General features: G+C 31.3%; 2 protein-coding genes and 1 long non-coding RNA gene across 3 annotated transcripts; 2 read left to right on the top strand and 1 right to left on the bottom strand.

The window, feature by feature from the left end:
• Positions 1 to 4,863: 4,863 nt before the first annotated feature.
• LOC116406116 lies at positions 4,864 to 5,677 on the bottom strand. Its single transcript, XR_004219153.1, has 2 exons — positions 5,357 to 5,677; positions 4,864 to 5,124 (listed from the first exon to the last, which is right to left on the bottom strand). It is a non-coding gene; the product is annotated as an uncharacterized LOC116406116 (long non-coding RNA).
• A 3,890-nt stretch (positions 5,678 to 9,567) lies between these two features.
• LOC116406103 lies at positions 9,568 to 9,966 on the top strand. The gene has a single exon (XM_031889808.1). The coding sequence runs from the start codon at positions 9,568 to 9,570 to the stop codon at positions 9,964 to 9,966; it is 399 nt and encodes a 132-aa protein (XP_031745668.1).
• Positions 9,967 to 20,954: 10,988 nt separating this feature from the next.
• LOC101218870 (protein SCAI) lies at positions 20,955 to 26,898 on the top strand. Its single transcript, XM_004146826.3, is given in 10 exon segments — positions 20,955 to 21,920; positions 21,923 to 22,050; positions 23,021 to 23,227; positions 23,317 to 23,556; positions 24,630 to 24,696; positions 24,787 to 24,978; positions 25,109 to 25,200; positions 25,625 to 25,807; positions 25,890 to 26,026; positions 26,139 to 26,898. Coding segments are annotated over 10 exon segments (1,794 nt in total). The 5' UTR covers positions 20,955 to 21,553; the 3' UTR covers positions 26,320 to 26,898.
• The last annotated feature ends 611 nt before the right edge of the window (positions 26,899 to 27,509 follow it).

The following is a 27,509-nucleotide window of genomic DNA, read 5'->3' as shown; positions in this document are numbered from 1 at the left end:
GAAGTAGCGATTGTAACATTATGGCATGTATTTGAGAGATCTCTTAGTGGACTGTAATTCCTCTGTAACTAAATTCCTTGTTTGGATATAAACTCTTATTGAGACTCTAGACTAGCTTGGATGAGTGTGTATGAGACGCACTCAATGCGGTTATGAGTCTGAAGATTATAATTAAGTATAGAATTCTCTTTTAAACTCTTTTATCACTTTCTCTACCTTCAATGTCAAACCACTCACTTTCTCTCTCATTCCTCTCTATTTTGGACATTCACCATCCGTATATACCCACAAACAAGCTCAATGATTTACAAGTGTTAAATAATTTAATTTTGATTAATGAATTCATTTTTAAAACAAAAACATGAAAATCAAATCTAAATATATAAACAAACCTCTGCTCCTTTTATTGTCCGCCATTAACTCATCTTCTTCTAAATTCCTCTTAGCATTTGATCCATAATATATGCATTGAAGAGATGTCAACTTGTTTAAGATTTTTATACGTTTTTTTTTGCAATTACATTAATATTTAATTTTATTTTCATTTGGCAGGATATTTCTGGGTTTGCCTACGACTTTCTTTTACGGTTGAGTTGCTTTTCTTTTACTGTTATCATTTAGCGTTATGTTTCATGGCACTACAACGTGTGAAGACTACGTTCGATGGAAGATGGATTGGAATTTTCCAATATATTGACTACCACGTGGTTGATGTAAATGTTCCATGTTCATCTTCGTATTAAGAATTTATACAACGCATTCAAGGTAGACTTTTCCAATCTTCAGATCTTTCTGTATATCGGTTGACTCTTTATTTAGTACGGATGCAACAATTCAAACCTTGGCTTGTTGGAATTGTTGAAGAAATAGACTTGTATTGGCTTAAATATGTTGGTTTTTTCGAATTTTTCCAATAATGATTTAGTGGTTGTCGCCACGTGCCCGAGATGACGCGGAGCGACCGATGTCCTCAAAAGAGTTAGTGTTTTTTTTAAAAAGAAAAACAGTCGCCACCAATCTTTTTTACGGTGTGATTGGACATCAAAATAAAGTAAACAGTTTTAAAAATATGGTCTGCGAAAAATAGAGATGAGTTCGGGAGTCATTTGTGTGTGAGGAAGGTATTAGCACCCCACAACACCCATTTAGAAAACGGTTGGCAAATTTCAAATCTCGAATTGAAAATAATTTTTTATTTATTTTTAAAACTAATGTCTTATTTTACCCCTCATTACTCCAATATTTAAGCAATGATCTCATAAAATAATTGGAATAATATTCCCTTAATTAGTCGGTATATTGAAGGAAACTTCTCACCTTAAGAAAAAGAAAAATTATTACAATTTCTCAAAGTATATCATGGGCTAGTCTTCGAATAAAGATTTTTCTTAAAATATTGATTAAATCCATTTTTTTCATGAGATAAATTTTCAGACTCCCAAAGATATTGATCCCTCACCTTAAGAATTCTAGGAAATCGGACTCCCAAATTTCCTAGATTCCTTCATAGTATTTTTCTGTTAGCGAAATAAAAGTGTGTTGCTAAAAAAATTGATTAGGATGACTTATGAAGTATAAATTTATATTTTAAACTTTTTCTAAAAATAAATTAAAAATGATAGTTTCAAAGTAAAAATTTATAAACGGCTAAAGAAGAAAATTTAAGAAATGATTCAAAATTAGGTCAATAGGAAATAATGCGCAATGAAATCAAATGTATTATACAACGAATTAAGCAAGTAAGATAAGATTTTGTTTTTTAAAAAAATATTGGGAATCAAATCTTGGACTCCAAAGAAACGATTCCCTCACCTCAAGAATTTAGAAATAACGAATTCCAGATATTTTTAATTGCATCGTCGAATTTCTTTTAGAATGGTAAAATGTAAAGATAAATATGATGTAAGAAAAAAGAACAATTAACTGATATAAAATACCGTGGCAATATTGGTAAGCATAAAAGAAATATTCATGAATTTAATATTACATGATAATAAATATTGTGCATGCAAGAAAACTATGTTAAAATAAACAAGAAAATAAATAAAAACCATCACCAACCAAAAAAGGATAGAAGAAAGAAAGGAGAGTTTTTTAAAAAAAAATTAAAAATGATAGTTTCAAAGTAAAAATTTATTAAAACTGTCAAGTATAACAAAACTTCAAGGGTCAAGTAAGGTTGTTTTTGTAGTAGTGCCATTACATTTTAATGTCAGATTTGAATTTTGGAAGAGGTCAAGCCGCTGTCTAGCCCACTTGAATTGAAATAGTGTTTGAGAAAGCTTTGGATCAATTTTGTTGAGATTTTGCAAGTACGTAAGATTGTATTTAATCCCTATCAATTGTTGGTTTCAAATTGTGGATGCTCAATTTGTTTTGGATGTTAGGGTTGAGTTTCAAGGGACTAAAAACCATATTGTCCTACGGTTTAAATGCGTAAATTTATGGTGCCTTCAATTGTGATACTTAATTGGAGTTGGAAGTGACTTTTCGACTTAAGGTTGGCTTAAGTTGCGGGTACCCCCATTGTGTAAAAATTTTGTATTTGAAGGCTTGAGGGATGTAGGATAAAATCTATGCTAAAAATAAGGCATCTTGGAGAGTAGTTCAATTTGAGGAGTGGAGGATCAGGGTCACTGAAACATAAAATAGCTTGAGTTGATATTATAGAACGCTTTGGGGATAGTTATGTCATGATCTGAACATGTGAGGATAACTTAGTGGCCTGATAAATCATTGTTTTCATATCAATCTGAAGTAGGGAAAGCTTATGATCGTGGAGAATTTAGTCGTTGACTGGGAGTGGGTTATTTTCAAGTATTTTCTTATTAATCTATGTATGCTATTATAGTATGCCATGATTTCAAAAAATTCCAATATGAGTGTTTCTTGAACTACATGTCAGAAATAATTTTAAAATATGACTTTTGGTTTCCATGTACTCTTATATTTTGGAGCGAACCCGAACTTATTAATCATGATTTAAATGACAACTGGTTTAAAAGGATACCCCTTGATCTGTAATTAAACTTGGATGGTTTGAATGGCCTCTTCTAAAAGTATGTGTCTGATCTTTCAGGACTGAAAACGACTTTACGAAAATGTATTTCTGACCATGATTGACTTTTAAACATGAAATATGTGATCCTAATGAATGTTGGTGATTTACCCATAAGTTATGCAAATGTGTTTTGGTAGCGCCACACCTATGGTTGTTAGGGGATTTCAAGGCTGAAATAGGTCGTGGCCAGAGATTCAGGAGCCTGAGAATAGGTGAGGACGTGGATGAAGGATTGTGATTGGCTTCTAGCCTAGCTCAACCCACATGATGGATGGCTCTATGTGCACATAGGAGCGTAGATATGGGGGTTGCTACTACGGTAGGTACTAAGTATGCATGAGCTCAGTTTGACCACGTGTTTTTCTATCGATATGGATCGCGTGTGAACTATTCTCGACCGTGTATTTAGTATTCTATCATGCTTGGATTGGATGCAGGTTGCTACTGTGGCAGATACTAAATATGCGTGAGCTTAGTCTAGTCGCGTGTTTATTTGTGGATATGGATATCGTGTGAGCTATTATCGGTCGTGTATTTAGTATTCTACCATGGTTGGTTGGATGGATGTCGCTATTGTGGCAAGTACTAAATGTACTTGAGCTTGTTTTGCCACGTGATTTTTCTTGATCGTTTGCGAGCTATTATTATCTCGACCGTATATTTAGGCGCTCTGCTATGGCCGACCCTCATATGGTACTGGTTTGTTGGCAAATACTTGCGATTTATCGTAATATGTGATAGTGACGTTTCAATTATTAATTCATTATCGATTCCTTATTTAAACAGTTGTTAGAGTATGTTTACGAGCTTTAATTCTAAAAGAAATAGAGAAAAACAGTTTCAATGTATATACTTAAGTTTTATATATATTGCAGCATGGGGTGGTTAGAAGTAGCGATTGTAAAATTATGGCATGTATTTGAGAGATCTCTTAGTGGACTGTAATTCCTCTGTAACTAAATTCCTTGTTTGGATATAAACTCTTATTGAGACTCTAGACTAGCTTGGATGAGTGTGTATGAGACGCACTCAATGCGGTTATGAGTCTGAAGATTATAATTAAGTATAGAATTCTCTTTTAAACTCTTTTATCACTTTCTCTACCTTCAATGTCAAACCACTCACTTTCTCTCTCATTCCTCTCTATTTTTCCCATTCACCATCAGTATATACCCACAAACAAGCTCTAATTTACAGTGTTAAAATAATTTAATTTTGATTAATGAATTCATTTTAAAACAAAAACATGAAAATCAAATCTAAAATATAAACAAACCTCTGCTCCTTCATTGTCCGCCATTAACTCATCTTCTTCTAAATTCCTCTTAGCATTTGATCCTAATATATTATTGAAGAGATGTCTTGTTTGATGATACATTTTTTTGCAAAACCCCCAATAAATAAACTAAAGAATTCTTAACCCTACCTGTTCAATTTTTTCTAAATTTCTCCCTTCATATATTCCTCACCAATTTCCTAATTTTCTCAACCCATCTCCTCCTCTCCATTTTCTCTTCTTTTTTTTTTTCCATCCAAACACAATTTTTCTCTTGACAATCTGAAATACCAATTCAAAATAAACTTATCTCATAATTGTAATTATAAAAAAAAGCAATAAAACATATCTATAACCACAAACTTCATCTCTTTTATAATATATCAAAAACTACCGAGGGAGATTGACCAAACACACATGTGACAAAACTGCTCGCAACTTGAATAATAATGTGATATATTCACAAAATTTCTTCTACACGGTAGGATTATATGATAAATGTAAAACGCATAAATAATTATGTGAATAAACACAAAAGGCGTTAATAAACTTTATTGATCTCGTTGTTGAAAATAATGACGAAAGAAGCACCCAACGACACATAAGGTAGAACCTTTGTATAAAGAAACAACAAATTATATTGAATGAAGAAAATGAAAGGGAATTTAGATTTTCCTTTCTAAAATGTTAATTAATCAAATCATTTATAGTTGATCCCACCATTTTCCAGCTGTCAACTTTAAATTCCTGGTCAATTATCAAGCGCCTAGTTTGGACTTGAGTTTTTCTGCAGTACAAACACATAAAAAATCAAAATAACTCACACAAGAAAACAAAAAAAGATTAAAAGAAATAAAAGTTGGAAGAAATAAACAACTAAATTTAATTTTCGTTAAATTTTGACACATGAAATTTTTGCCTCGCAACTAAAACTGACCACACACAATAAAATTAACTATTGTCTTGATATAACAAAAAAAAAAAAAAAAAACCATTTCTCCAGAGATTGAAGACAATACCAACAACTTCATTTTTCATGCAATCTTTATCACATATAGGATCACACAAATCGTTAGCAACGCCTTTTGTCGTGCATGTTTTCTTGCACGTTTCTACACATGATTTGTATTGAGGCTCTAGATTGGATATTTCGTTAAACAAAGTATTAGATTTCCTCTCAATCTCAGCATCCCTTTCAGCGGTCATGTGTGCCTTAGAGAATTGCAGTGATCCCACCACAACAATGGACATAAAGAAAACAATCGTAATGGTTTTTGCCATTTTTTAGTTTTATCTTTTAGTAATTAAGCCTACGTTTTTCCCTTATGGCTTTATCGTATGAGAAAACGAGGGAAGACCATTTTATAGCAATTTTCGTTGTTAAATTTAGATCATTGAGCGAAAAGTAGGTTTTTATCTCTCTATAAATATTTGTAACAAGTGGTGAATATTTGTTTGTTCTCTAAAAACCAGTTTTTGTTCCTTAATTAACACGTGAATAGAGGAAGAAATGGTAACGATAGCAAATAAAATGTCGGTGTTGACTAAATATGGTGTCTCAATTTAAAGGAGATCAATCAAAATAATGAAAACATATGTAGCTTAGATCGAGTGTGTAAACTCAAAGGTAAGGTTGACATTAATTTTATGGTTTCACGAACAAATAATTGATGTGGATAAATTAGCTTTACCAAACAATAAAATTATACTAATTATTTCGAAGCAGTCTTAATTATGTTGTAAAAAAACAGAAAAGAAAGAAAGAAAGAAAAAAGGCGTGGTTTAATAGAGAGTGCAACGAGTCAATTATATAGAATTTAAACACCCATGACAAAAATAATCATAAACATACCTCAAACCCCCTATTTATTGAAGGCATTAATATGATTTAAATTTGACACAAAATAAAATACAAAAAAGTATCATTCCTCTTCTCAGCACTTCAAACACTCAACACACATACACACATATAGGCTGCAACATATAATTATTAACACAAAAACCCACAAACATTGTTTTATTTAAAAAGATAACTTTGGTTTTCAAGGAGCGACACCATGAAGCTTAGTTTATATCGGTCCCAATACAATGGACATCAATAATCGTGGCTTCTTTCGGTTTGAAGTCAATGAGTTTTAAGCAAATTTGGCAAATTAACTTGGATTTGAATTTTATAGCGATATCAAATTCTTTTAGAATATCATCCCCTAAAATCAGTATTTTCAAATTATTTATAGTCATAAATATTTATTTTATGAGTTGAATTGAAAAGTTACATTGAAATATCTTCAAATTTTGAATTTAGAATTATATTCTTTCCTAAAATCGTGCATTTAACGTAATAACCACTAGAAATCAAGTTTGTATCATCCTATAATTATGCATTTAAAGTGTACACCATTTATTTTAAGAAAATTTTGAATTGTTAATTTTATTTACAACAAAACTTGAATTTAGAAGTCCATGTTAAATATACATCACATATATTGATGTATATATAAGATAAAGATGATATATTATATAAATTATCTTGTTGATGATGAATGTATCAAATATATATTCTGGTTTATTTCTATAATATTCAAATACATAGTGTGATATAGATATATATATTATATACTTTGTTTTCTCTTTCAAACTTATTATTGTTTTCATTTATAACAGCAGCCATTTTTAGATAAACAATAAAATATTTTGGACTATGATCTTCACACTAAATTCGTCTGACATTCTATTGGTTTTACAAAAATAAAGTGGTCGATCGAAAAAATATTTGCAAAAAGCATAGAGATTTTTTGTCCTATTAGGATTCACTCTTCTCTAAATACTGAATACACACTTGTATAGATTCAATCTTCTTCAAAGACTAAATATATTGATGTGGCGAGCATTGTATCAGTTGATCGGTGAAACCATTTTTTATTCGTTATTTTTTTGTGTTACCTCCCTCTTCCCTTCATTGACAAAAACGTTTCATTTTTCATTTTTTTTTAAAAAAATTATTAGAAGATTTTTGCTAGTTTCTTTTTGGTTTTGCCATTGTTTTCTGAATCTTTTCTTGATCTTCTTCCCTTTTTTTTTTTTTTTTTTTTTTTGTGTTTGTAGCTTCAATAGCTCGATCACTTCCTCCTCGATCCTCTTCATTTTTCGCTTTGCTAAAAAATGTCTCGTACGTCCTTTAACGATGGGGTTTTACTCCATTTCACTTTTCTTGTGTTCGTTTTGAGCACATCAATTTATCCCAGAAAAAAAAATAATAATAAGGAAGAAGAAGCAGCAGGAGGAATGAAACAGACGGCCAAAACAAAATAAAACGAAAGCAAATTTGATCCTTCCTTTAGTACTACTGAATTATTAGGAAGAGGGAAAACAAAATTAAATAATAATGATAAAGAATAAAAAAATGGTTTCACCTTTCAACCGCGAGGTGTCTGCCACATCAACCATATTTAGTCTTTGAAGAAGACTGAATATATAAGTTTATTCAATCTTCTAAAGACTTAATCTCTAGGTAATAAGAAGAAAAAAAATCTCCATGCTTTGTTGATGCTTATCAGCCAGTCTATTTTCACAATATATATAAAGAAAGAAATTATAAACAAATGCATGTAAAATTAGATGCACCCAATTATTTATGCTACAGTATATTGTGTAGAAAGTGTTTAGATTATATAGAACGTGAAGTAGAGTAAATTAGAAAGAAAAGAAATATAGAAATAGTACGATAGAGACGATGATGACCCAGCAGGAACAAATTAACAAAAACAATCAATCAAATTGGTCAAACTTTATTATTTAACGCGCTTATTTTTTTATAAAATAATAATAAATAAATAAATAAAAAGAGTTTCCACGAGTGAAGGCACTCCCACGTGTTAAAACCATTGCCATTGTCTTCGAAACGCGGCGACGTCGTCGTCTTCGTACATTTCCCTAATTCTTTTTAAGCTTTATAATTCTCTTCTCCGTTCTCCCAATAATCCCTCCCCCCACGTGCGCACCTCCTTAAATCCCGCATTTTTCTTTTTCTTTTTCCTTTTCAATATTCATTCATCTTCTCAACCAAATTAGGCCGATGATAATTTAGAAATTTAATGGAAACAATTACAAGTGTGTGAAGTTAATAAATCGATACAACCTCAAATTTTAGAAATATCATGATTAGGTCAACGTTTCAATTGTGGTATGTGATGGATGAATATTGTAATATTTTATGTGAATAAAGTTAAATAAGTAGCAATGTTTCCCTCTCACTTCTATTTGTTTTATGCATTTTTTTATACATTCATATTCCAAATTTTCAAGGAAGATAGTGGTAAATAAATTATGATATTGTAAATTAAAAAATATATTAAACATGTTTATTTTCATATATAATGAAATGATCTAACATATTTATGAATATAGTAAAATACCATCATACTAATGTATCTAAATTTGTCACGCTAGTTATATTTTTAAATTTTAATTTAAAAATACTTTGTACATCATAAGATCATTGCACATTTCTTTGTATAGTTTATTCAATGACACATTGTCATCGAGAGCTTAAGCTCAACTGCCACCCAACACCTAACATCTTTATGTACTAAAAATTAAGAGATGTCAAAACCTTTTTTAAAAGTTATTATTATTGTTATATGATTAAGATAACATTAGACATGAACAATTTGTTAGAAACATGAACATAATACAACTAACACAAATTTTCATTATTAAATTAATCTCAACATATAACGTTTAATCTTCTACCCACTTATTATAAACAAATAAACAAAACATTAAAAAAAAGGAGCTTAAAATGTATACAATTACAAGAAATTTAATTAGTTGATATTTTAATTGTTGAACAACTAATACCAAAATAAATTTAACTCAACTAAGACAGATTTGAGGAAAACTATTTTAGGGTCAAAACATTGAGATACCAATAAATGACCACATTTAATAAGATAAAAATTATATATTTTTTCTTTTAATAAAAACGAGACCGACATTAAAAATTAAAATATATATTCCAACCAATTTTCTTTTATTAATCCAAAAAGGAAAAGAGGAAAAAAGAAAAAAAAAAAAAGAAAATTAACCAATTCACACGGACGACACTCTGTCTCTTGTTTTTATATCCCAATTCACATTTAAACAGAGACAAAAAGTAACAAAAAACCAAAAGAAGAAAAAAAAGAAAAACAGAGAGGAAAACACAATCAATCAATTTGTTTGAAGAAGCATGGGGAAATCGGAATCGGCCAAAGAATGTAAGAGACACCCAAATCACAATCTCTTACCCGGAATTTGCCCTTCTTGTCTTCGAGAAAAGCTTCAACAATTTCATCAATCTCCCAACTATTCCGATTCTCAATCAACTTTCTCTTCCCCTTCTTCTTCTTCCTCCGATTTTTTCTTCTCCGCCGATTCCTCTCGCCGCCACCGCCGCCACCACCGTCGTAACGCCTCCGAGTTCGTCACTGGGTCGATGGCGGTTGACTTGTTAGCGGACAAGCTGAAGAAGACCGGTTCCATTAGGATCTCTACCGATGGCGGCACCGGCGCTGGCGTTAAAGGAAAGAAGAAACTTGGGTTTTGGTCAAGGTTGTTGCTCCGCCCAAAAGCTCTGTATTTTAGTTGATTTATCATTGTATGAGATTTTATTTAGTAAATGAATTAGAATTTTTCTTTTTTGTTCTTTAATCATTCACAATTTCTTTGAATTTACATTATTCTTTTATATATATATGTATATATATACACATAGACGAAGAAGAAGAGTTTGTTCTTGCAATTAATTCAAAAAAAAGAAAAAGAAAAAAGAGATGAATCCCAATGGAGAAGGTTTGGTTTGTCGAACAAAGGGTACGAAGGAGTCAAACATCTTATTAATGCAAATTCACCTAATTTCCCCACTTATTGCTTTATGAATTAGGAAAATCAAGACTCAATTGTTAATATATTATGGAGACCTGCAAAATAAAATAAAGACAAACTTGAAAATTGGAAAATTGGAAAATGAGGGGTCATCTTGATATATATATATATATATATATATATTCTCATTAGAAAAACCATTGTTTTTCTATTTATCAAATGTGTGATTTAGATTCGTGTGAGTGGCTTCTTGGTGACCTTTTATGTGTATGGATAAAAAATTCTCTAACAATGTATTATATATATAGAAAACATAACCATTGTTTTTTGTGAGCACAGAAATCATGAGATAAACGATAGATTGCACGATGTCAATAATGTGCAACTAGATGAATGATTTTGTTGTTAGATCGTGATATTTTTATACCTGGATGATTTAAATCATATTCATATACAAAAAGTTACACTACTTTATAATTGTGTTATCCTATTGACATGAATAGTTACAATATAGAATTATTTGAAAATGTGAGAGCAAATTAGGAATGTAAAGATTTCTATATATATATATATTAAAGATAAAGGATGAGTAAGATTTCATATGAGAAGGAGTAAAGAACTACCAAATGTTAGTAATTTTTAAAATCTTTAAACATGTCCATTGAAAAGGGGAAACTGTCCATCTTATCTTCCTTTCTTGTGACTTTAAACAAGAGCTTATACTTCTTAAAAGAAAGAGATCTTGAGTGGTCAACCTATGAGGCCTCTTCAAAGCACAAGTGGGCTTATGGTTAGCCCAATAGTTCGTCATAATAAGCCCGAAAGGTCACGATAGGCTAGCCGCTACCTCTTGCTCACATGAGTGTGGGTCGTATTTTAATCGATCTAATCACTCCTTTTATTACGTCATGTTTGATAGTAAATGAGTTTTGTTGTTTTTGAAATTACTACAAAACTATTATACGAAAAATCTGGTTGAAAATGTAAAATTAAACATCAAGTTTATTTTGAATTTTTAATTAATCAACTATATATTAACCTTATTTTTAAACCAAAGTAAGTTAAAAAAAAAAAACACTAATGATTTAATTTTCTTTTTCTTTTGTAGGTATGTAATAAGATTACGTATACTCCTCGGTAATATCTTCTTTTATCAATAAAAAATACTTTGAATTAATATATATTAATATGGGGAGTCCAAATTATTGGAATTGAATAACAAAATAATTAGTCATTGGTAATGGAAGCCACCAAAATGGACCCAATCTAATAATGGATATTTTTTTTACTTACTCCAACAACTCCAAGTTATGAGATCCTCTTCAACAACATCAAAGATTTTCCCTTCACATGTAAGCTTTGGACTTTGGGCTTACAAGGTTTCTTTCACAAGCAATTTTAAAAGATGTATATACAATTAACCACTTATTCATAAAAATTAAACATATTCATGTGTATATCATAATGTTAAATCTTAGATCGTTGTATTGAGAATTTACGAGAATTATATTAAGCAAAGTCAAATATTCACGAGAGCGACACAGTCTTAATACAAGTGTAACTTTACATTCTTGTAGATATTTTCAAGTAAGAAAGTTTGTGAGGATAGTGATCAATATGATTTTATAGTATCATGAAATAATACTACGATACAAGGTATTCTTGTTAAAACTATCTATAACATGATCTCAACTTAGATTATATGATATTGCTTGAATAATGTATGAGGAAGAATTTTGGGAGATTAATGATGAGAATTTTGGGAGATTAGTGATGTAGGATAATTTTGGGGATAGGAGATCGATTATCAAACAGACAATTCTTGTGTACGCTTACCATTCACACCAAGACAATACTCTCATCTACCAAACTATTCTCTATTCTTTAGCAACATTTTCTTTAGTAGTGGAACTATCTTTGTTAAATGAAAACTTCGAGTAAGCAAATATTTATTATCATTTTATTCTATACATGCATTCTCACATTGCTTAGATAGAAATGTGGAGGTCTCATTTATAAATTTATATATTCATTCATGGATTTGGGCCCTAAGGGCACTCAAGTTTTGAATGGGGTGAGGAGATTGATAGGCAAATGTAGGTTTGTCAATATCTCCAAATGTTTTTGGTAAATTAAACTTTCCAAAATCAAAAACCGTTTCAAAATAAATGGTATTTATCAATCAGTTTTGCAATCTCTCCTCGAACGACGATTTCGTTCAATTATCTTTCACTATAACATGAGAGAATTTCAATTAGTTTCAGGGTGGGGCAATTCGTGGGGTCGATGGTGCAATCTAAACTATATGCACAAAAGAGCAGAGCTGCAAAACATCTTAAAGAGAGTGAAATCCATGACTCAGTCACTTTCTAACCAGTTTCTGTATTGACCAGGCAACTTGACAAGTTGTCGTTCTGAGCAATAGGCTAACTCTTCCATAGGCGAGTTGATCACTTGGTGACTTAACCATTACACGAGTTGAACGAAGAAGGTGTTCTTACCAGGCGAGATACCAACAACCATTACGCAAGTTGAACGAAGGTGTTCTTACCAGACGAGATACCAACACATTATGCGAGATACAAGGCAAGGAAGCACGCGTTCTACCTAGGTGTTTTGTCTAGGCATCAAAGTTTCTCAACGCATCACTTCTTCTAGGCGATTTGCTACAGCAATCTTCATAAGTTTAAACATATATGAAAATAAACTCTTTCAAAAAGTTTATTTTAGACATATATATCTTGCTTCATTACTTTTTTCTTTTTTTTTTGCCTATAACTCACACCTTCCAAAAGTAGCTCAAAACAAACATCCAAATTGAGCATATATGTGTATATATATTGAAGTGTGTATAGAAGGTTGTTTGTTCAACATCATTATGATTAGATAAGGCCCTCTTCATTCTTTTAGAGTGTGGGGATGAATGAAGGCTCCAAAATTTTCATACTCTTTTTTGACTCTCAAATTGGATAAAAAAAGAGAGTAAAGATATGGGAATTTGGAAGATTCTCAACCTCAAATGAGAATCAATGGCTTCCATTATTCCCACTTTCCTCTTCGTGAAAGGCCATAGGATCCTTTCATTTTGGCATCTCATTGCTTTTTGGTTCTCATCCACTCTTTTTCTTTTCCAAAGTTCAACTCTTTAGGCTCCTCTTCATTTGTTTCTCTTTCACACACAATCATTATGCCACACGTGGCTTCAACTTCATCTTCCTCCACTTTGCCAACTTCTTTATCAACTTCTTTATTTAAGCATTTGCTAAAGCCATGTTTTTATGTCATTTTCTTTGTCATAATAAACTCTCTTTACCTTTTATACCAACCTACCATAAACTTAATTCTTTAAAGTTATGAGTTTTGAATCTACGATCTCACTTCTACTACTAAAAAAAAGACACTTTTCTTTTACGACCTTTATATATGTATATGTTACTTGATTATTAGTAGGTACCTATAGCCGATAATTCCTTGAAATTATTACTAAATTTTGTTTCTGGTATAATGGTTGTATCTACTTTCAAACCTCAGGGTTCTAGGTTCAAATTTTTGTCTTCTACATCTACATTTTTTATATATAGTGTCCTCTACCTATGATTTCTGGATCTGCCACTGTTTCAATCCGTCTCTTAAAACCTAGATCACCAAATTTGATCCCAATATCATTGACCTACTCGAAACCTACTAGTCTAATTTTTCAAATACAACTATGATGGATCATCTCGAGCAAAATAAACTCACACAATATTTTAACAAGTGATTGCACAAATTTAACCAATTTAGTATTGAGTCAATTGATTGTATTTTTATTGATAGAATAACTCGATATATTTAATTAAGACTTAAAAGATATATATCTTGACCAAAAGATCATCGTAGGTTTTATAATCCTTTAAATCTAACGTACTTTTAAAGATATCTATTAAAAGAAATTATTTTTAGCACTGTTGCATGACAAAAGAATATATAAATATGTAATACACATCATAGTTATAGTGTTTTTAGTTTAGAATTGATATTAAGTATTAACAATAACACTAAGTATGTGATTTAAGGAAGGTTTCCTCTTTCAAAATAAAATAAAATAATACATATTATTCCAAACTTAGATTTGATCTTTAAACCTTCATAACCGCTAAATATTTTAGACCTACAATTTTTTATTAAAAAGAAAAATTATTGTAAATGATTATAAGGTGTACTATATATGCTAAAAATATCATAATCTTCGAAAACTACCGTTAAGCTCCAAATTGAGATAAATTACTATATGTGTCAATCATGACACAACACACACAACACATTTATAAATATTTTGATTTATTTTACTATATTTAAAAACAATTCATTCACGGCTTATTCGGTAACCCAACTTTTGTTTTTTAGTTTTCAAAGAATAAGTGTGTTTAGTAACTAATTCACTTTTTTTGTTTTTAAAACAAGAATGATTTTTTTTCAATTATGAAAGAAAACTAAAAATGAAAAAAAAAAAGACTTTATTTGTAAATAGGTTATCAAATATATATGGTTAAATTAAAAACACAATTTAAAAAAAGAACAAAATCTAAAAATTATAGACTTAGAATTTTTTTTCTCAAAAAACTCACTTTTATAAAAATGGTTTAAAATATACTTATTTTGATTTGAGTAAATATTGAAAAAAAAAAGTAAATAACAAAAGATAAAATGGCTTTTATTAAGAAAAATAGAACAAAGCATAATTGGAAACTTAAACATTAATGAAATGGAATTAGGTAAAGAATTAAAATGTTTATTAAGCATAGAAGGGAATAATATTATTGGTGTAATTAAGAATGTGAAATAGATAGAGAGAGTGATTAGTGATTATAATTTAAGAGAGAGAGGAGAGATGTCCCACAAAATGGTAACAAAATTGGGAGAGTAGAGAAAAAGCTTCCACCTAATAAAGTGCAACCAAAATGACTCCTCCATCAATTTCAAAACCTCATCCACCATTCATTTTGTTTTTATATCATTCAAATCTAACACGTTATTAATTACCACTTCTAATGAATTAACCTAATTGGATTCACTTTGATTGTATTTAATTAAAACCATGAATTTTATCAAATTTAACATTATTGTTATATACTAAACTATGGTAGTTTATGATTATAACCATAACAGTAAATATGTCAAAAAATGAATGTGTCACATGAGATCAAGTATAAAGTTGAGGTAAACGTGGCTTACGTTTCTATTGATATCTAAATGTTTATATATTTCTATGATTTTGATATCGACATTTCTATTATATCATACAACAAAATAACGAAACATACTAATTGTTTACTAATATAAATATAATAATAAAAATGTTAATTTTTTAACTATTCATAACATGGCTTGTTATTACAATTTACACCTTTTTATTAAAAAAATCCATTAAACCAATATTTTAATTATATTTTTGTTAGCACTTGAAATTGACATTTTAAATATAAGGATGATATATTTTTTTCTTTTACTCTTAGATAAACTTCTAAAGAATATTATCTTTTTATTATAAAATTTTTCAAACGAGGTATTCAAATTTTTCTTAAATTAAATACACGTAGCCTTTAAATTTATATTCATCTCCAAATACATATACGAATAATTAAACTACGATTACAATACTTGAATAGTCTCTCGTTTTTTTTTTATAGTACGCATTAGAAGGATATTTCTTTTCCATTTTTTTTGACAAAATGATAGTCATGACCTACCTTATGTTCACATTGGAAGGAGATGATGAACTTTGTTGATGGTATCTTAATGGGGATTAGTGATGTGCCCAAAAGAACCTCTCCCTTTTCCTTCATCCAAAGTCAACCTATGATAATTATTTGTCTTAACAAAGCCACAATTATTGAATATACACTCACACACACATTGGGATTATTATTGTATAATAGTTACAAAATAGTTTTGGCTATATTCACTTTTTAAAATTTTAGAATTTTCTCTTCTTGCTTATATCTTTTAATCTCATATACCAAACATTATTACTAAAATATATTCCTTATTTTTCTTTCCTTTTTCAAATTTTCTCATTCTCCATTTTTGTTTCCTTTAGGTTTCATATATGTGTTGTGGGGATTTTGCTAGCATGTGTGGGATAGGTGAATTGTACGTGTGAGTGGGGTTGCATAGACTCGAGATAACAAAAGAAAATCACGATGGATCGAGGGTTAGATTTATCATTGTGAAAGAGAAAAATTAACGAGCTAATAGTGAGAGAGAGAAGATTATGAGTAAGGAAAGATGAGGAGGCCTAATTTGCTTGTGTGTTGTTTCGTTTGGTATTTTTACCCGAATATATATGACATAACTGGGAGAAGGATAAAAATTTTATATTTTAGAAAGTTGGTTAAACGTCGTTTTAGTTCAATATTTTAATTTTGGACTATCGTAACAATTATTCTTTTCTAATGCATATTAACTATTCTAACATTTCTTTATGAACCATCGACCAACATGTTGATTCAACATCAAATATCCCTTTGATAGAATATTATCTTCATGTCTGTTACCCAACATCTTGATTCAACATCGAATATGGTTTAATTGATTGATTTATGCGTAAATCAAGTAATTCCAATTTATACTTTTCATATAAAAACAAACATTTCAAACTATAATAAGATCACTAAACATATATATAACATAATGTTGGAGACGTGCTCGTGGTAAATATCAACGACATCATGCTAAAAATACTTAAAACCACACGGGTAGACCAAGAACTTCACACAATCAATTATTTGATCCCAACTTTTCTCATGGATACTCACATTAGAAATTCAAACAAAAAACAAATCATATTCAAACTTTAGTCGATATCATCAACAAAAATACTACCGACTAGTTCTCACTTAATTATTATAATCCATCAAAATATCGACAAATACTTTAAAATACATACATATATATACCTCGTCACACACTGACACACATGTAAAAAAGTTAATGTCAAACCTATGTAATATATGTTCATGAATTCTTTCCATAATCAAATCAAAATGACCCCAAATGTATCATTAATTGAAACATTTTTTTCCCTTAATTACATTATTAAATTAATTTGTTCAAAACTAGCCAATATTGATAATTAGTTTTAAAAGTATATAATATAGTTATTGCTCAACTTTAGCCTAACATGAACAGTTCATTTTTCCTTTTAATTTCCTTTATTTCTCCTCTCTTTCAATTATTGTATTCTCTCGTCAACAACTATACCAACTGTTTTGTACCATATGCCCACCAATCAGTTTATTTATTTTTTTCATTTTTCAAATTTGCTGTCAACCCATGAGACCATAAATCAACCACTCATATCATAATATAATATATATCATAATGTATTTATTTGATTGTATTTCATTATATTTTGTATATATATCATATCGTCCAAGATGCTTTCTATCATATTTTTGTTGTATTTAATTCGATTTGGTTCTTCCAAAAAAATAATTTGAAAGAAAACAACTACGACCATTGTTATTGTTACAATCCCTATTGCATGCATATGTATGATCAATTTTTCACTTTATTTTAATTAATGTAAATATAGATATCTAATGAAGATGATCAAAGTATTCATATTATGGACGTGTTTGGGAGCTCTTCTAAGTCCAACTTAATATAGATATATGATTGGAAGTTTTAAGTTTTCATCGTCCAAGAACGTAGTGTAGAATTGCACAAGAGATTCATGTGATATGAAATTGTTAGCAAAGTGAAAAGATCTAGAAAGCCCTCATCCTCTATTTACAACTTCTATGATATATATACTTCTCATCTTTCTTTTTTTCTTAAAAAGGAATTGATTATAGTGTTTAATTCTCTTGATCAATCTTAGGGTTGTTTCTAGTATATATGAAGATAGTGCAACCACTGTATTTCCAACACATACAAAGTTCATCAATGAAAAGCCCCCTTCAATGAGCCTTGGAGCTGATTGAAAAGAAGATGATGCAATGCAATAATGGGTTGAGTCTTCCACAAGTATTTGCAACTTCAATCAAGATTCAAATCGGTCATCTCAAATTCAATAGTTTCTCCTCGTGGAAAACTCCAATAAAACCCTTGCAAGCTCAACACCCATGCGACAATGATCGAGAAAATCATAAAGGGTTAGGTTTACAATTCAATATATTGTAGATGAGAGACATGATAACACTAATGTATTGTAGTTAACTTGCAAATAACAACAATATTTCTTTATTTTGTGCGTCTCATTCAAAAATTTTACCTCTTCTTTCTTTTGATCTTGAGTTTAGTTGAAAAGAAGTATCCAAGAAAAGCCAAACCATAGTATCTAACAACCCATTTGCTAATACATTTCTATATTAAGAAAATTTTCACCATAATACCATCAACCATACTCTTAAGGTAATTGCAATATTTTTGAGTGGTTGCATAACTACCTTTTTAATTATTTGAGTTACATTTAATAAATTAAAATCAACAAAAAAAAGCCCAATTCTCAAAATAATTAAGATTGTCTTTTTTGGTAGCATTAATTTCTCCCCTAACCATAGGAATGTCTACCTCTGCCAGCTGCAAAGAATCCAAGTCCTTTTATTCACATTAATTCATCTAAGCATTCATTTCTATATGTTTCATTTGAACTTTAAATATAAAAAGACAAAATTACAGTTTCTCCCCTAACATTCAAAATAATAACAATAATAATATTAGAAAATGAAAAGCCTAAAAACACTTTACAAAACTACTAGGCCTTTTTATCTTTAATGTTGGAGGAAATTTTGTGAAAAGAAGCAGTGTGATTTGATTTCAAATGTTTTAATATAAAGTCATAATGTGTGATTTGATTTCAAATGTTTTAATATAAAGTCATAATGTGTGATTTATTGTAATTAAGGTCATATATTGATATCTTAATCAATCACAAGAAAAGTAGTTAATGATAAAATGCTCTTTAATTAGTATCATGCACTACTATACCCTATGTGATAGTTGAAGTTGGATCAGTTGCCTAAATTTGTTTATATTAATAAATTGAATTCAATCGTACAAAATTTAAAGATCGAGTAAGTTACGTATAGTGTTTGTTGTTTCAAATTATCATAAAGAAGGATAGTTCCAAATTAGCTTGGTCTCACTATTTTTTCATAATTCTCCTATTGTACTTATAGTAATGTAATTTTAAACGACAACGTTAATGGTATCTTAGGACAAAATTTTGGAAATTGTTCAAAAGTATATAAAAGAACGGGTGCATATATTAAAAACCCAATTTAAAACTCTAAACGAATAATTGTATCGATCTAAATCCTCAACTTTCACAGCTGTGTATCCAAATATATAAAACATAAATGGTTTTTTTTTTTTTTTTTGTTCTTCCTACGCTCTCTTGTAATTGGGGATTTAAATTGATACACTACACTTATCAAAATTCAGAGATTAATTTAATATAACTACTAGTTTGGAGTTTAAATTGTACAACTTTAAAAGTTTAGAGTTTAAATTGATACCATTATTAATTTATATAATTTAAATTAATCTGACCTTCAAAGTTTAGAGTTTAAATTGATACTTCCCTTAAAAAGCTAGTGAATCATCTCACATAATTTTCAAATGCAATCGAATTGATCCCCTTAGCGATTTTCAATCAAATTGTGTTTGTTGATTAAAAATTTGACTATAAACACCCCCACGTTTCGTTACAATTGTAAAACACAAATCATAACACAACAACAAATTTAATCAAATGAGTCCACCTTTAAAATGAGTATTTAAGAAAAATAAAGAAGAGCTTAAAATGGTTAAGAAAAAAATAAACAAGTAGGAGAAATCAGTAGTAGTCAAATATTTAGTTGCATCTAAAATATCCACCCTACCTAACAATTGTATACAACACACACACTTTTAAGTCACGTCCTCCACTATGTAATTGTTGTCTACTCACAATTGGATTATTTTATAATTAATTCACACTTATAAAATAAAGAACACATCTCATGAAATTGGGTTTCCTAATCTCGTGGAAATAATTTCTTAATCATACTCATTCCCACATCAAATTTTAAATTTAATACCACTTCTTTACTATATATTAATTTAATATTTTATCTCCCACCATTCTCACTTTCACCTAATTATTTCTCATTAAAATATGCTCCACTTTCTTCTCTATTTTCTACTCATCAAACCAAATTCCCCATATTAACAACACAAACAATGTTCATAATTAATACTCGGAGAAGGAAAAAAAAACAAAAAAACGATATTGATTAATGTTTATTTTGGGTTTCACTTTATCTAATGAGTTATGGAACTTTTCATTTTTTGTTTCTAATAATCTGTAAAATTTCAAATTTCTCCAACGGATGTGACACATTTAACATATATTATGTGTGGTGTGTGTATATATAAAGAATTATAGTAAACAAAAATAGACTTTATGTTGCCTCTTTTTTTACTATGGTTTCATATCATTTATTTTGTCCTATATTTTTTTTTATTGTCTATCTGTTATGTTATATTTGAAGATGTAGAAACAATTAATACTATGTATTTTTTTTTTTTATATCTTAGTGTAAGTATGTATTTAATAAAGTAACATTAAAAAAAAAAAAATAGGAACCGTCATTATTTATTTAGAAAAAGAAAAAGAAAAGAAAAGAAAAGAAGAGAGAGAGAGAGAGAGAGAGAGAGAGAGGGAAATGGTGACCCAATGTAATGAAATTGAGTGAAGAGAGGAAGAAAACAAAGGACGTGGGAAATAGTAGGCCCAAAACTCCGGTTCAGTAAATGACCCTTGGATCATTCAATCAACGGCTACGATTTTAGATGACATAATATAAGCAAAAAGAAAAACACACCTCCCCTCCACTCTCCTCCTTCTTCCCTCCCCACTTCTTCTCTCTCACCTTTCTCCTTTCTCCTTTCTCCGCCATAGCCGCCAAAATTCCTGCCATTTCCAGCTTCCTCTCCGCCGCCACTGCAACTACCTTCGCTTTTGCCGGATTTCAAATCTAAATTCACTTTCATACGACGAAGTAAAAGCGAAGGGGGGAGATTCGAGGAGGAGGAGGAAGAAGAACAACGAGGATGAAAGAGAAAAAGTGGTTTGTTTGTTGATTTATGACGCTACAATAGAACCAAACTCCACACGAGTCCCCAAGCAAATAAGTCCAACGCAACACCCTTCTGTTTCTCTGTGTTTCTCTGAATCGTATGAGCTTGTAGAAGAACTACTCGAGCGCTGCTCACTCTCAGCTCGCTCGTAGTTTAACTTATTTGCGGTTTCGAATTTTCTGTTTTTTGTTCGATGAGAGCCGGAGATAGTGGCTGCCGGTCGGGGAATTGAGACTTCCGGAATGACCGACCACGACTGTGAAGCGAAAACCTTCCGAGCTATGGTGGAGAACGCCAACCGGAAGTTCGCTCGGGTCCAAGACGTCCCGGCCTATGGGCGTGTGGACAACCATCACTATTTTCATAAGGTTTTCAAGGCTTATATGCGTCTTTGGAAGTATCAGCAGGAATTTCGCGCCAAGCTTGTTGAATCTGGTCTCAACCGCTGGGAAATTGGCGAGATCGCTAGCCGGATCGGTCAGCTTTACTTTGGTCATTATATGAGAACTAGTGAGGCTAGGTTCTTGATTGAAGCCTATGTGTTCTATGAAGCGATTCTCAACCGAAGCTATTTTGAGGGATCGAAGAATTCGAGGAAGGATCTAGGAGCGAGTTCAAGGAACTGAGGTTTTACGCGAGGTTTTTGCTGGTTTCATTGTTATTGAATCGTACGGATACTGTTCAGGTTCTTGCCGAACGATTGAAGGCTCTGGTCGACGATAGCAAGGCCACTTTTCGGGTATTTTCTCATTTCTTCCATGATTATAACTGAATTTTCGGATTCTGTTGAAGATTTTCAGTTTGCTGATGGACTTTCTTGGCGGCTTATTTATTTTTTGAAGAACTTTTCTATTAATTTCACAATCCCTAGCATTTTTTCTTTCTTTCTTTGGCTTCTGAATGAATGCTGTGCAGACCTTTTATAACTTATGATTGTTTGTTTGTTTTTCGTTATTTATCATAATTCTTCACGATATTTAAAAACTCGATTGTCATCCGTTGAATTGAAGAACAATTTTATATGTTCCCTTTTCATTTGGTTTCTTCTCAGCTGCCAAACCCATCACAGCAGAGAAACATTTATGATTTACTTACACTGTTTGTCACTTTATGTCCTTGAGATAATTTATATTCGAAAGAGTTGTATTAACAAATTTACTCACATTGTTTCTTATCCAAAAAACAAAAACAAAAAAACAAAAACAAAAATAAAAAAAACAAGAAAAAAAGAAAAAAAGAAAAGGAAAAAAAAAAAAGAAAGGAAATTTACTCACGCTCACAACAAATTTGTACAGTGAAGGGGAACTTTTTCTTTCATCTTTAGTTGTGTTGGCTGCTTTGTGGGTGACTTTGAAATTCAACTTACCAATATATGAGACTTGAAAGATTTCTTTTTAAGACTCCTGAGATCATTATGAGATCTCCAGAGATGATTTTAGAATCATGATTTGATTGGTTGCATTTAAGATTTGTCCGGATCTCCTGCTTTAAACATGGGTTACGTTCATATTTCACAGAGTTTCATGTGTATTCTTGGAAGAATGAGAATGATTTAATGCCCCTTCTTGGGGTCCCATAATTAGCACTTTCTTTTATTTTACTTTATCTTATTAGAAAGCCTAGATATCTTCTTTGCTAAAAAAGTATTAAGTGCATATTAATACAACTTTTTACTTGCATAACTGAGGCATTTTAACTCTTGCTTTTAGGCTACTGACTTTAAGGAGTGGAGGCTAGTTGTGCAAGAAATTTTCTGCTTCATGAATATAGCAACAGCCTCGACAAATGTCAGACCTTTACGTTACTCTACTGCATTTGATTCTCATCCACCATCCCTTCCATTTGTTGGACGCTTCCATGCAAAGAGGGTTCTTAAATTTCGAGATGCTGTTTTAACTAGCTACCACCGAAATGAGGTGAATTAATTATGAATTTTTTCCCCATCTATTGCTATTAATCATGAATGATAATAAATTTGTCTGACTATATGTACCATTACTTTCAGGTTAAATTTGCGGAAATTACTTTGGACACATATAGAATGCTACAATGTTTAGAATGGGAGCCTGGTTTCTTCTACCAAAAGCATCCAGTTGAACCAAATGAAAATGGAGCTGGCATTGATCATTCTGGGGCATCTGGAATAATTGATATCAACTTAGCTACTGATGTTACCGATCCATCTTTACCTCCAAATCCGAAGAAAGCTATCCTCCATCGACCTTCTGTGACTCATTTGATAGCTGTAAGTTTAAAATTTATTCACAACATTCTTTCTGCTTCAGTTGCATAGCAAAGTTTTTTATTTATTCAATTTGCAGCCTTTTCTCCCTCTTTTAGTGAGTATTTGTGTTTTAATTATTATTTTTTTAATTGGACAATTTTGGCATTTTATTTCTTTGGATGTTCTGGTCTCCAGATATTGCTTTACTACTTGTTTGAATTAGTTAGGACTTACGAGTTATGCCTTATAGCTTGTTACATGTTATAGAATGCCCTGAAGTTATGAATTGAGTCTGTTTGCACTTTTCGCTTTGAATAGCTTTGCATGTGATCCAATAATGGTAAGAACCGATATATACTACTAGAGTAAAGGAGAATACAAAGGTTGATAGCATGTATAGAGGGATCTTTCTCCAATAGTTCTGTTTTTAAATATGTACCTATCTAGTCTCTTTTCTTCCTTTGTGTATGGTTCCATCTGGCTATTAACAATCTCCTCTAACAAACACTAAAAACTACCAACCACTATGGATTGGCCTAGTGGTTACTGGTTAATAACTTCCAATGCCTGCTACTTGGGTATTACCTTGTCCTCTCGGTGATGATCTATGAGCTTAGATGACATTCAATGATGATTGTGGCCAACGTGACTTCAGTGGCTATTTATACACGGTAGATAGGGTACTTTTATCATTTGCCTACAGAACTAGGATACGGCCAATATCTTCTCACTGGCCATTGTGACTTGAAGGTATCCATATCATGAGATAGAAAGCACTTCTTATATTTGGGTATAAAAGTCTTCGCCAGCCATACAACTTTAGCCCTTTCTGACCTCAGTGTTGTAATGCTTGACATAACAAGTTGAAATGATAGCACTAACTTCCACACTTGCAAAGAATTTAGACTGAAAAAATACCCTCTAAGCTCTGTTTTTCTGTTGGCTTGGTAAATCCACTCCTTCCGAACTTTTTCTGCCAAGACCCAACCCATTATGTTCTACTCTCCATCACCTTCTATATGTGCAAAATAGGTGCTTGGTGTGGCTTTCAAAATTGGAAGAACTTATAATTGAGCTTCTTGGTTTGTGAGCAGGTCATGGCGACAGTTTGTGAGGAGCTCCTCCCAGATAGTATCATGCTGATTTATCTGTCTGCAGCAGGTTAATGTCCTATAACAAAGTGAAAGTGATTTTAGTTTCTTATTCTCATTTTTAATATTGTTTATTGACATTCAATGATAACTGGTGTAGGGAAGTGCTGTCAAAACAGTGTCAATCAAATGGCGAGTGTTGGGGAATCAAGAAAATCCTTGAAAAATAAAGTCACAGCCCAGAATTCACGAGAAAATTGTAATGCTCTAGCGGAATCTTGTAAGAGTGAGAAGCCAGGATCAAGTGACCTTTATGATGAGTATTTGTGGTTTGGGCATAGGGGTAGTGGAGGTACAGAATTCTCTCATACCCTCTCTCAATGGTCTTTGCTATTGAATGATGTGGATACTTACTCATTCCAACTCTCTGTTGTTTCCAATTTCATTGATGACATGGACCTCTTTTTATCTTTAATTTTCAGGTCCAAACGTTTTATACCCTGGTGATATAATACCTTTTACACGTAGACCTGTTTTCTTGATAGTTGACAGTAACAACAGCCATGCATTCAAGGCAGGTTTGTCAAAACTTTTACAAGTGTTGCCAGGTCATAATGGTTTGCTTCATTCTGCTATATTGGAAATTAAATTTCCTTTTAATAGGTGGATATTTCTCATTTTTCGTCTGAGTATCATCATATGTGATTACTTGGCTTTGAGAATGAGATGACATAGATAAGGCCATTCGATGCCTTTAATTGATTTGTTTTTCTCATACAAAACAACAGCGTTTGAGGGAGAATATTGCGTTGACCTTTCTTGCTGCACTTTCACTATGAAAGTTTTCATTTAGACAACAAAAGCTAGTTCGGCAGTATCTGACTGATAGTTTCTTGTTGATAGACCTGTCTGGTCTCGGTTAAAATTTAATATGTTCTTAATACATGCACTCTTCCAAGAAGAAGTCATTTCAATTTGTCAATTTATATTATTTTCAGGTTCTACATGGGGCAGAGAGAGGAGAAACTGCCGCCATACTTCTTTCACCATTGAGACCTGCATTCAAGAATCCCTTAAATGTTGATACAATTCAATCAGGAAGTCAGTTTACTTTTTTCTTGACTGCACCTCTACCGGCATTTTGCGAAATGGTTGGCCTGTCCTCGGCCAATTTGGATATAGTAAGTTAATTATAAGATCAAAACTTGCTCTTCAAATATGTTCGGGACTTCCATTTAATCCACAACTTGTTCTCCTTTATAGGATGTTTACAACGATGCTGATACCATACTCTCCTCTGCATTTTCCGATTGGGAAATAATTCTTTGTACATCAACTAGCTTAAATATCGTTTGGGCCCAAGTTTTGTCTGATCATTTTTTACGCCGTCTCATTCTCAGGTATTTCCCGCTGCTCGCATTACTTATGCAATGCTAATACATACAGAAGCTTATGTTCTAGCCATTGTTAATGTAAATAACAATTCTCTTTCTTTTGTTCCATAATCTGCAGATTTATATTCTGCCGATCCGTGCTATCATTCTTCAACACTAAAGAAGACGACGACCTTCCTGTTTGCCTGCCTTGTCTTCCCGACTCCGTCTCTTCAAATTCTGGAGTTGTCAGCTCAGCAATTCGCCGTCTTGCAAAGCACCTTAATGTCGCTGACTTATTTAACTTTCACGAAGTGTAATCACAGTCTAGATATTGTGAATGCCGACCACCCACCTGATTCGTGTTCAAAGTCTGCCTTCTCAAGGTCAGTCCACGATCAAACATAATACCATTGGTCTCTCAAGAGTCGAAGTATAATCACAGTTCACAAATTGGTGTCATGAATCACTGGTAGTGTGATACGGTGGTCGGCATCTTTATTGGTTTCTTAAGTTTGAAGGTGGGTTTAGTGTTTAGTTTAGCCGAGAGTGTGATAATTTATTGTAGGTTTCTATTAAGCTTTGAAGATTCTTTTCTTCTTTCTTTCTTTCTTTTTGCTTATTACTGTAAAAAGAAAAACAAAGGGAAGGGAAAAGATTTGGAATTGAAATTCATATGAAAAAAATGAAACTCGTCTCCCTCTCCCAAACCCGGCAAAATCAGCATCTTTTCAATTTATCTGGAAATGGTGGCAGATCGGGATTGTAAAATCGGTTCCTTTGTAGAACTCTCTCTCTTATACTAAAGTGACAGATGTTTAGAAGTTTCACTTTGTAACTTGAGTTTGTTCGATTTTGAATTATCAATTATTATATGGAACCCTTTCCAAGTTCATGAACTTCTTCTCAAACTATGTTTGCTTGCTTGCTTCAGCTTCGTTTCACCTGGGGAGAATCAAGCTTTTGATCTCGAGCTCAATGCAACACTTCTTACATGTATACAATGGATGGGTCTTATAAGTAATGCTAATTGAGATTTATAATTGATTTACTTATGAAAGTCAAGTTTTGGAATTTAATTGATACAATCCTTAAAAAGACCAAATAACTAAGTTTTAAATGTTAAGGATTCTATTAGTCTATTTATATAAATACTGATAATTAAGAGTTCAAATAAGTTCGATCTGCCACCTAACATATAAAATATGCAAACATTTCACAAATTTTCAATCACCAATATTAGGACTCTGTTATATAGACAAAAAGAAAGACAGATAATTATAATTTTTAAAGAAATGTTTGCAAGAAAAAAATTGAAATTCCAGCTCCTAAAAAAGGATAAATCCTACATGGCATGAGTTGATTGGTCAGTTTTTAGTCCACCAATGGAAAAAGAAAAACAGAGAAAAAGAAATAGGAAACTTTTTGTTGACAAATTCAAAATCTAAACTGCCCTGCAAAGGGTAATCATCTCACGTTTCATTCTCTAATCCCCCAATAACCCAAAATA

This window comes from Cucumis sativus, unplaced genomic scaffold (genome assembly GCF_000004075.3).
Source record: "Cucumis sativus cultivar 9930 unplaced genomic scaffold, Cucumber_9930_V3 scaffold66, whole genome shotgun sequence".
In the NCBI taxonomy this organism is placed as follows: Eukaryota; Viridiplantae; Streptophyta; class Magnoliopsida; order Cucurbitales; family Cucurbitaceae; genus Cucumis; species Cucumis sativus.
This window is presented reverse-complemented; position numbering and strand designations above follow the sequence as displayed.

Excerpts from the sequence above, each read along its gene's own strand:
- LOC116406103 (XM_031889808.1), top strand. The coding sequence starts at position 9,568 with ATGGGGAAATCGGAATCGGCCAAAGAATGTAAGAGACACCCAAATCAC.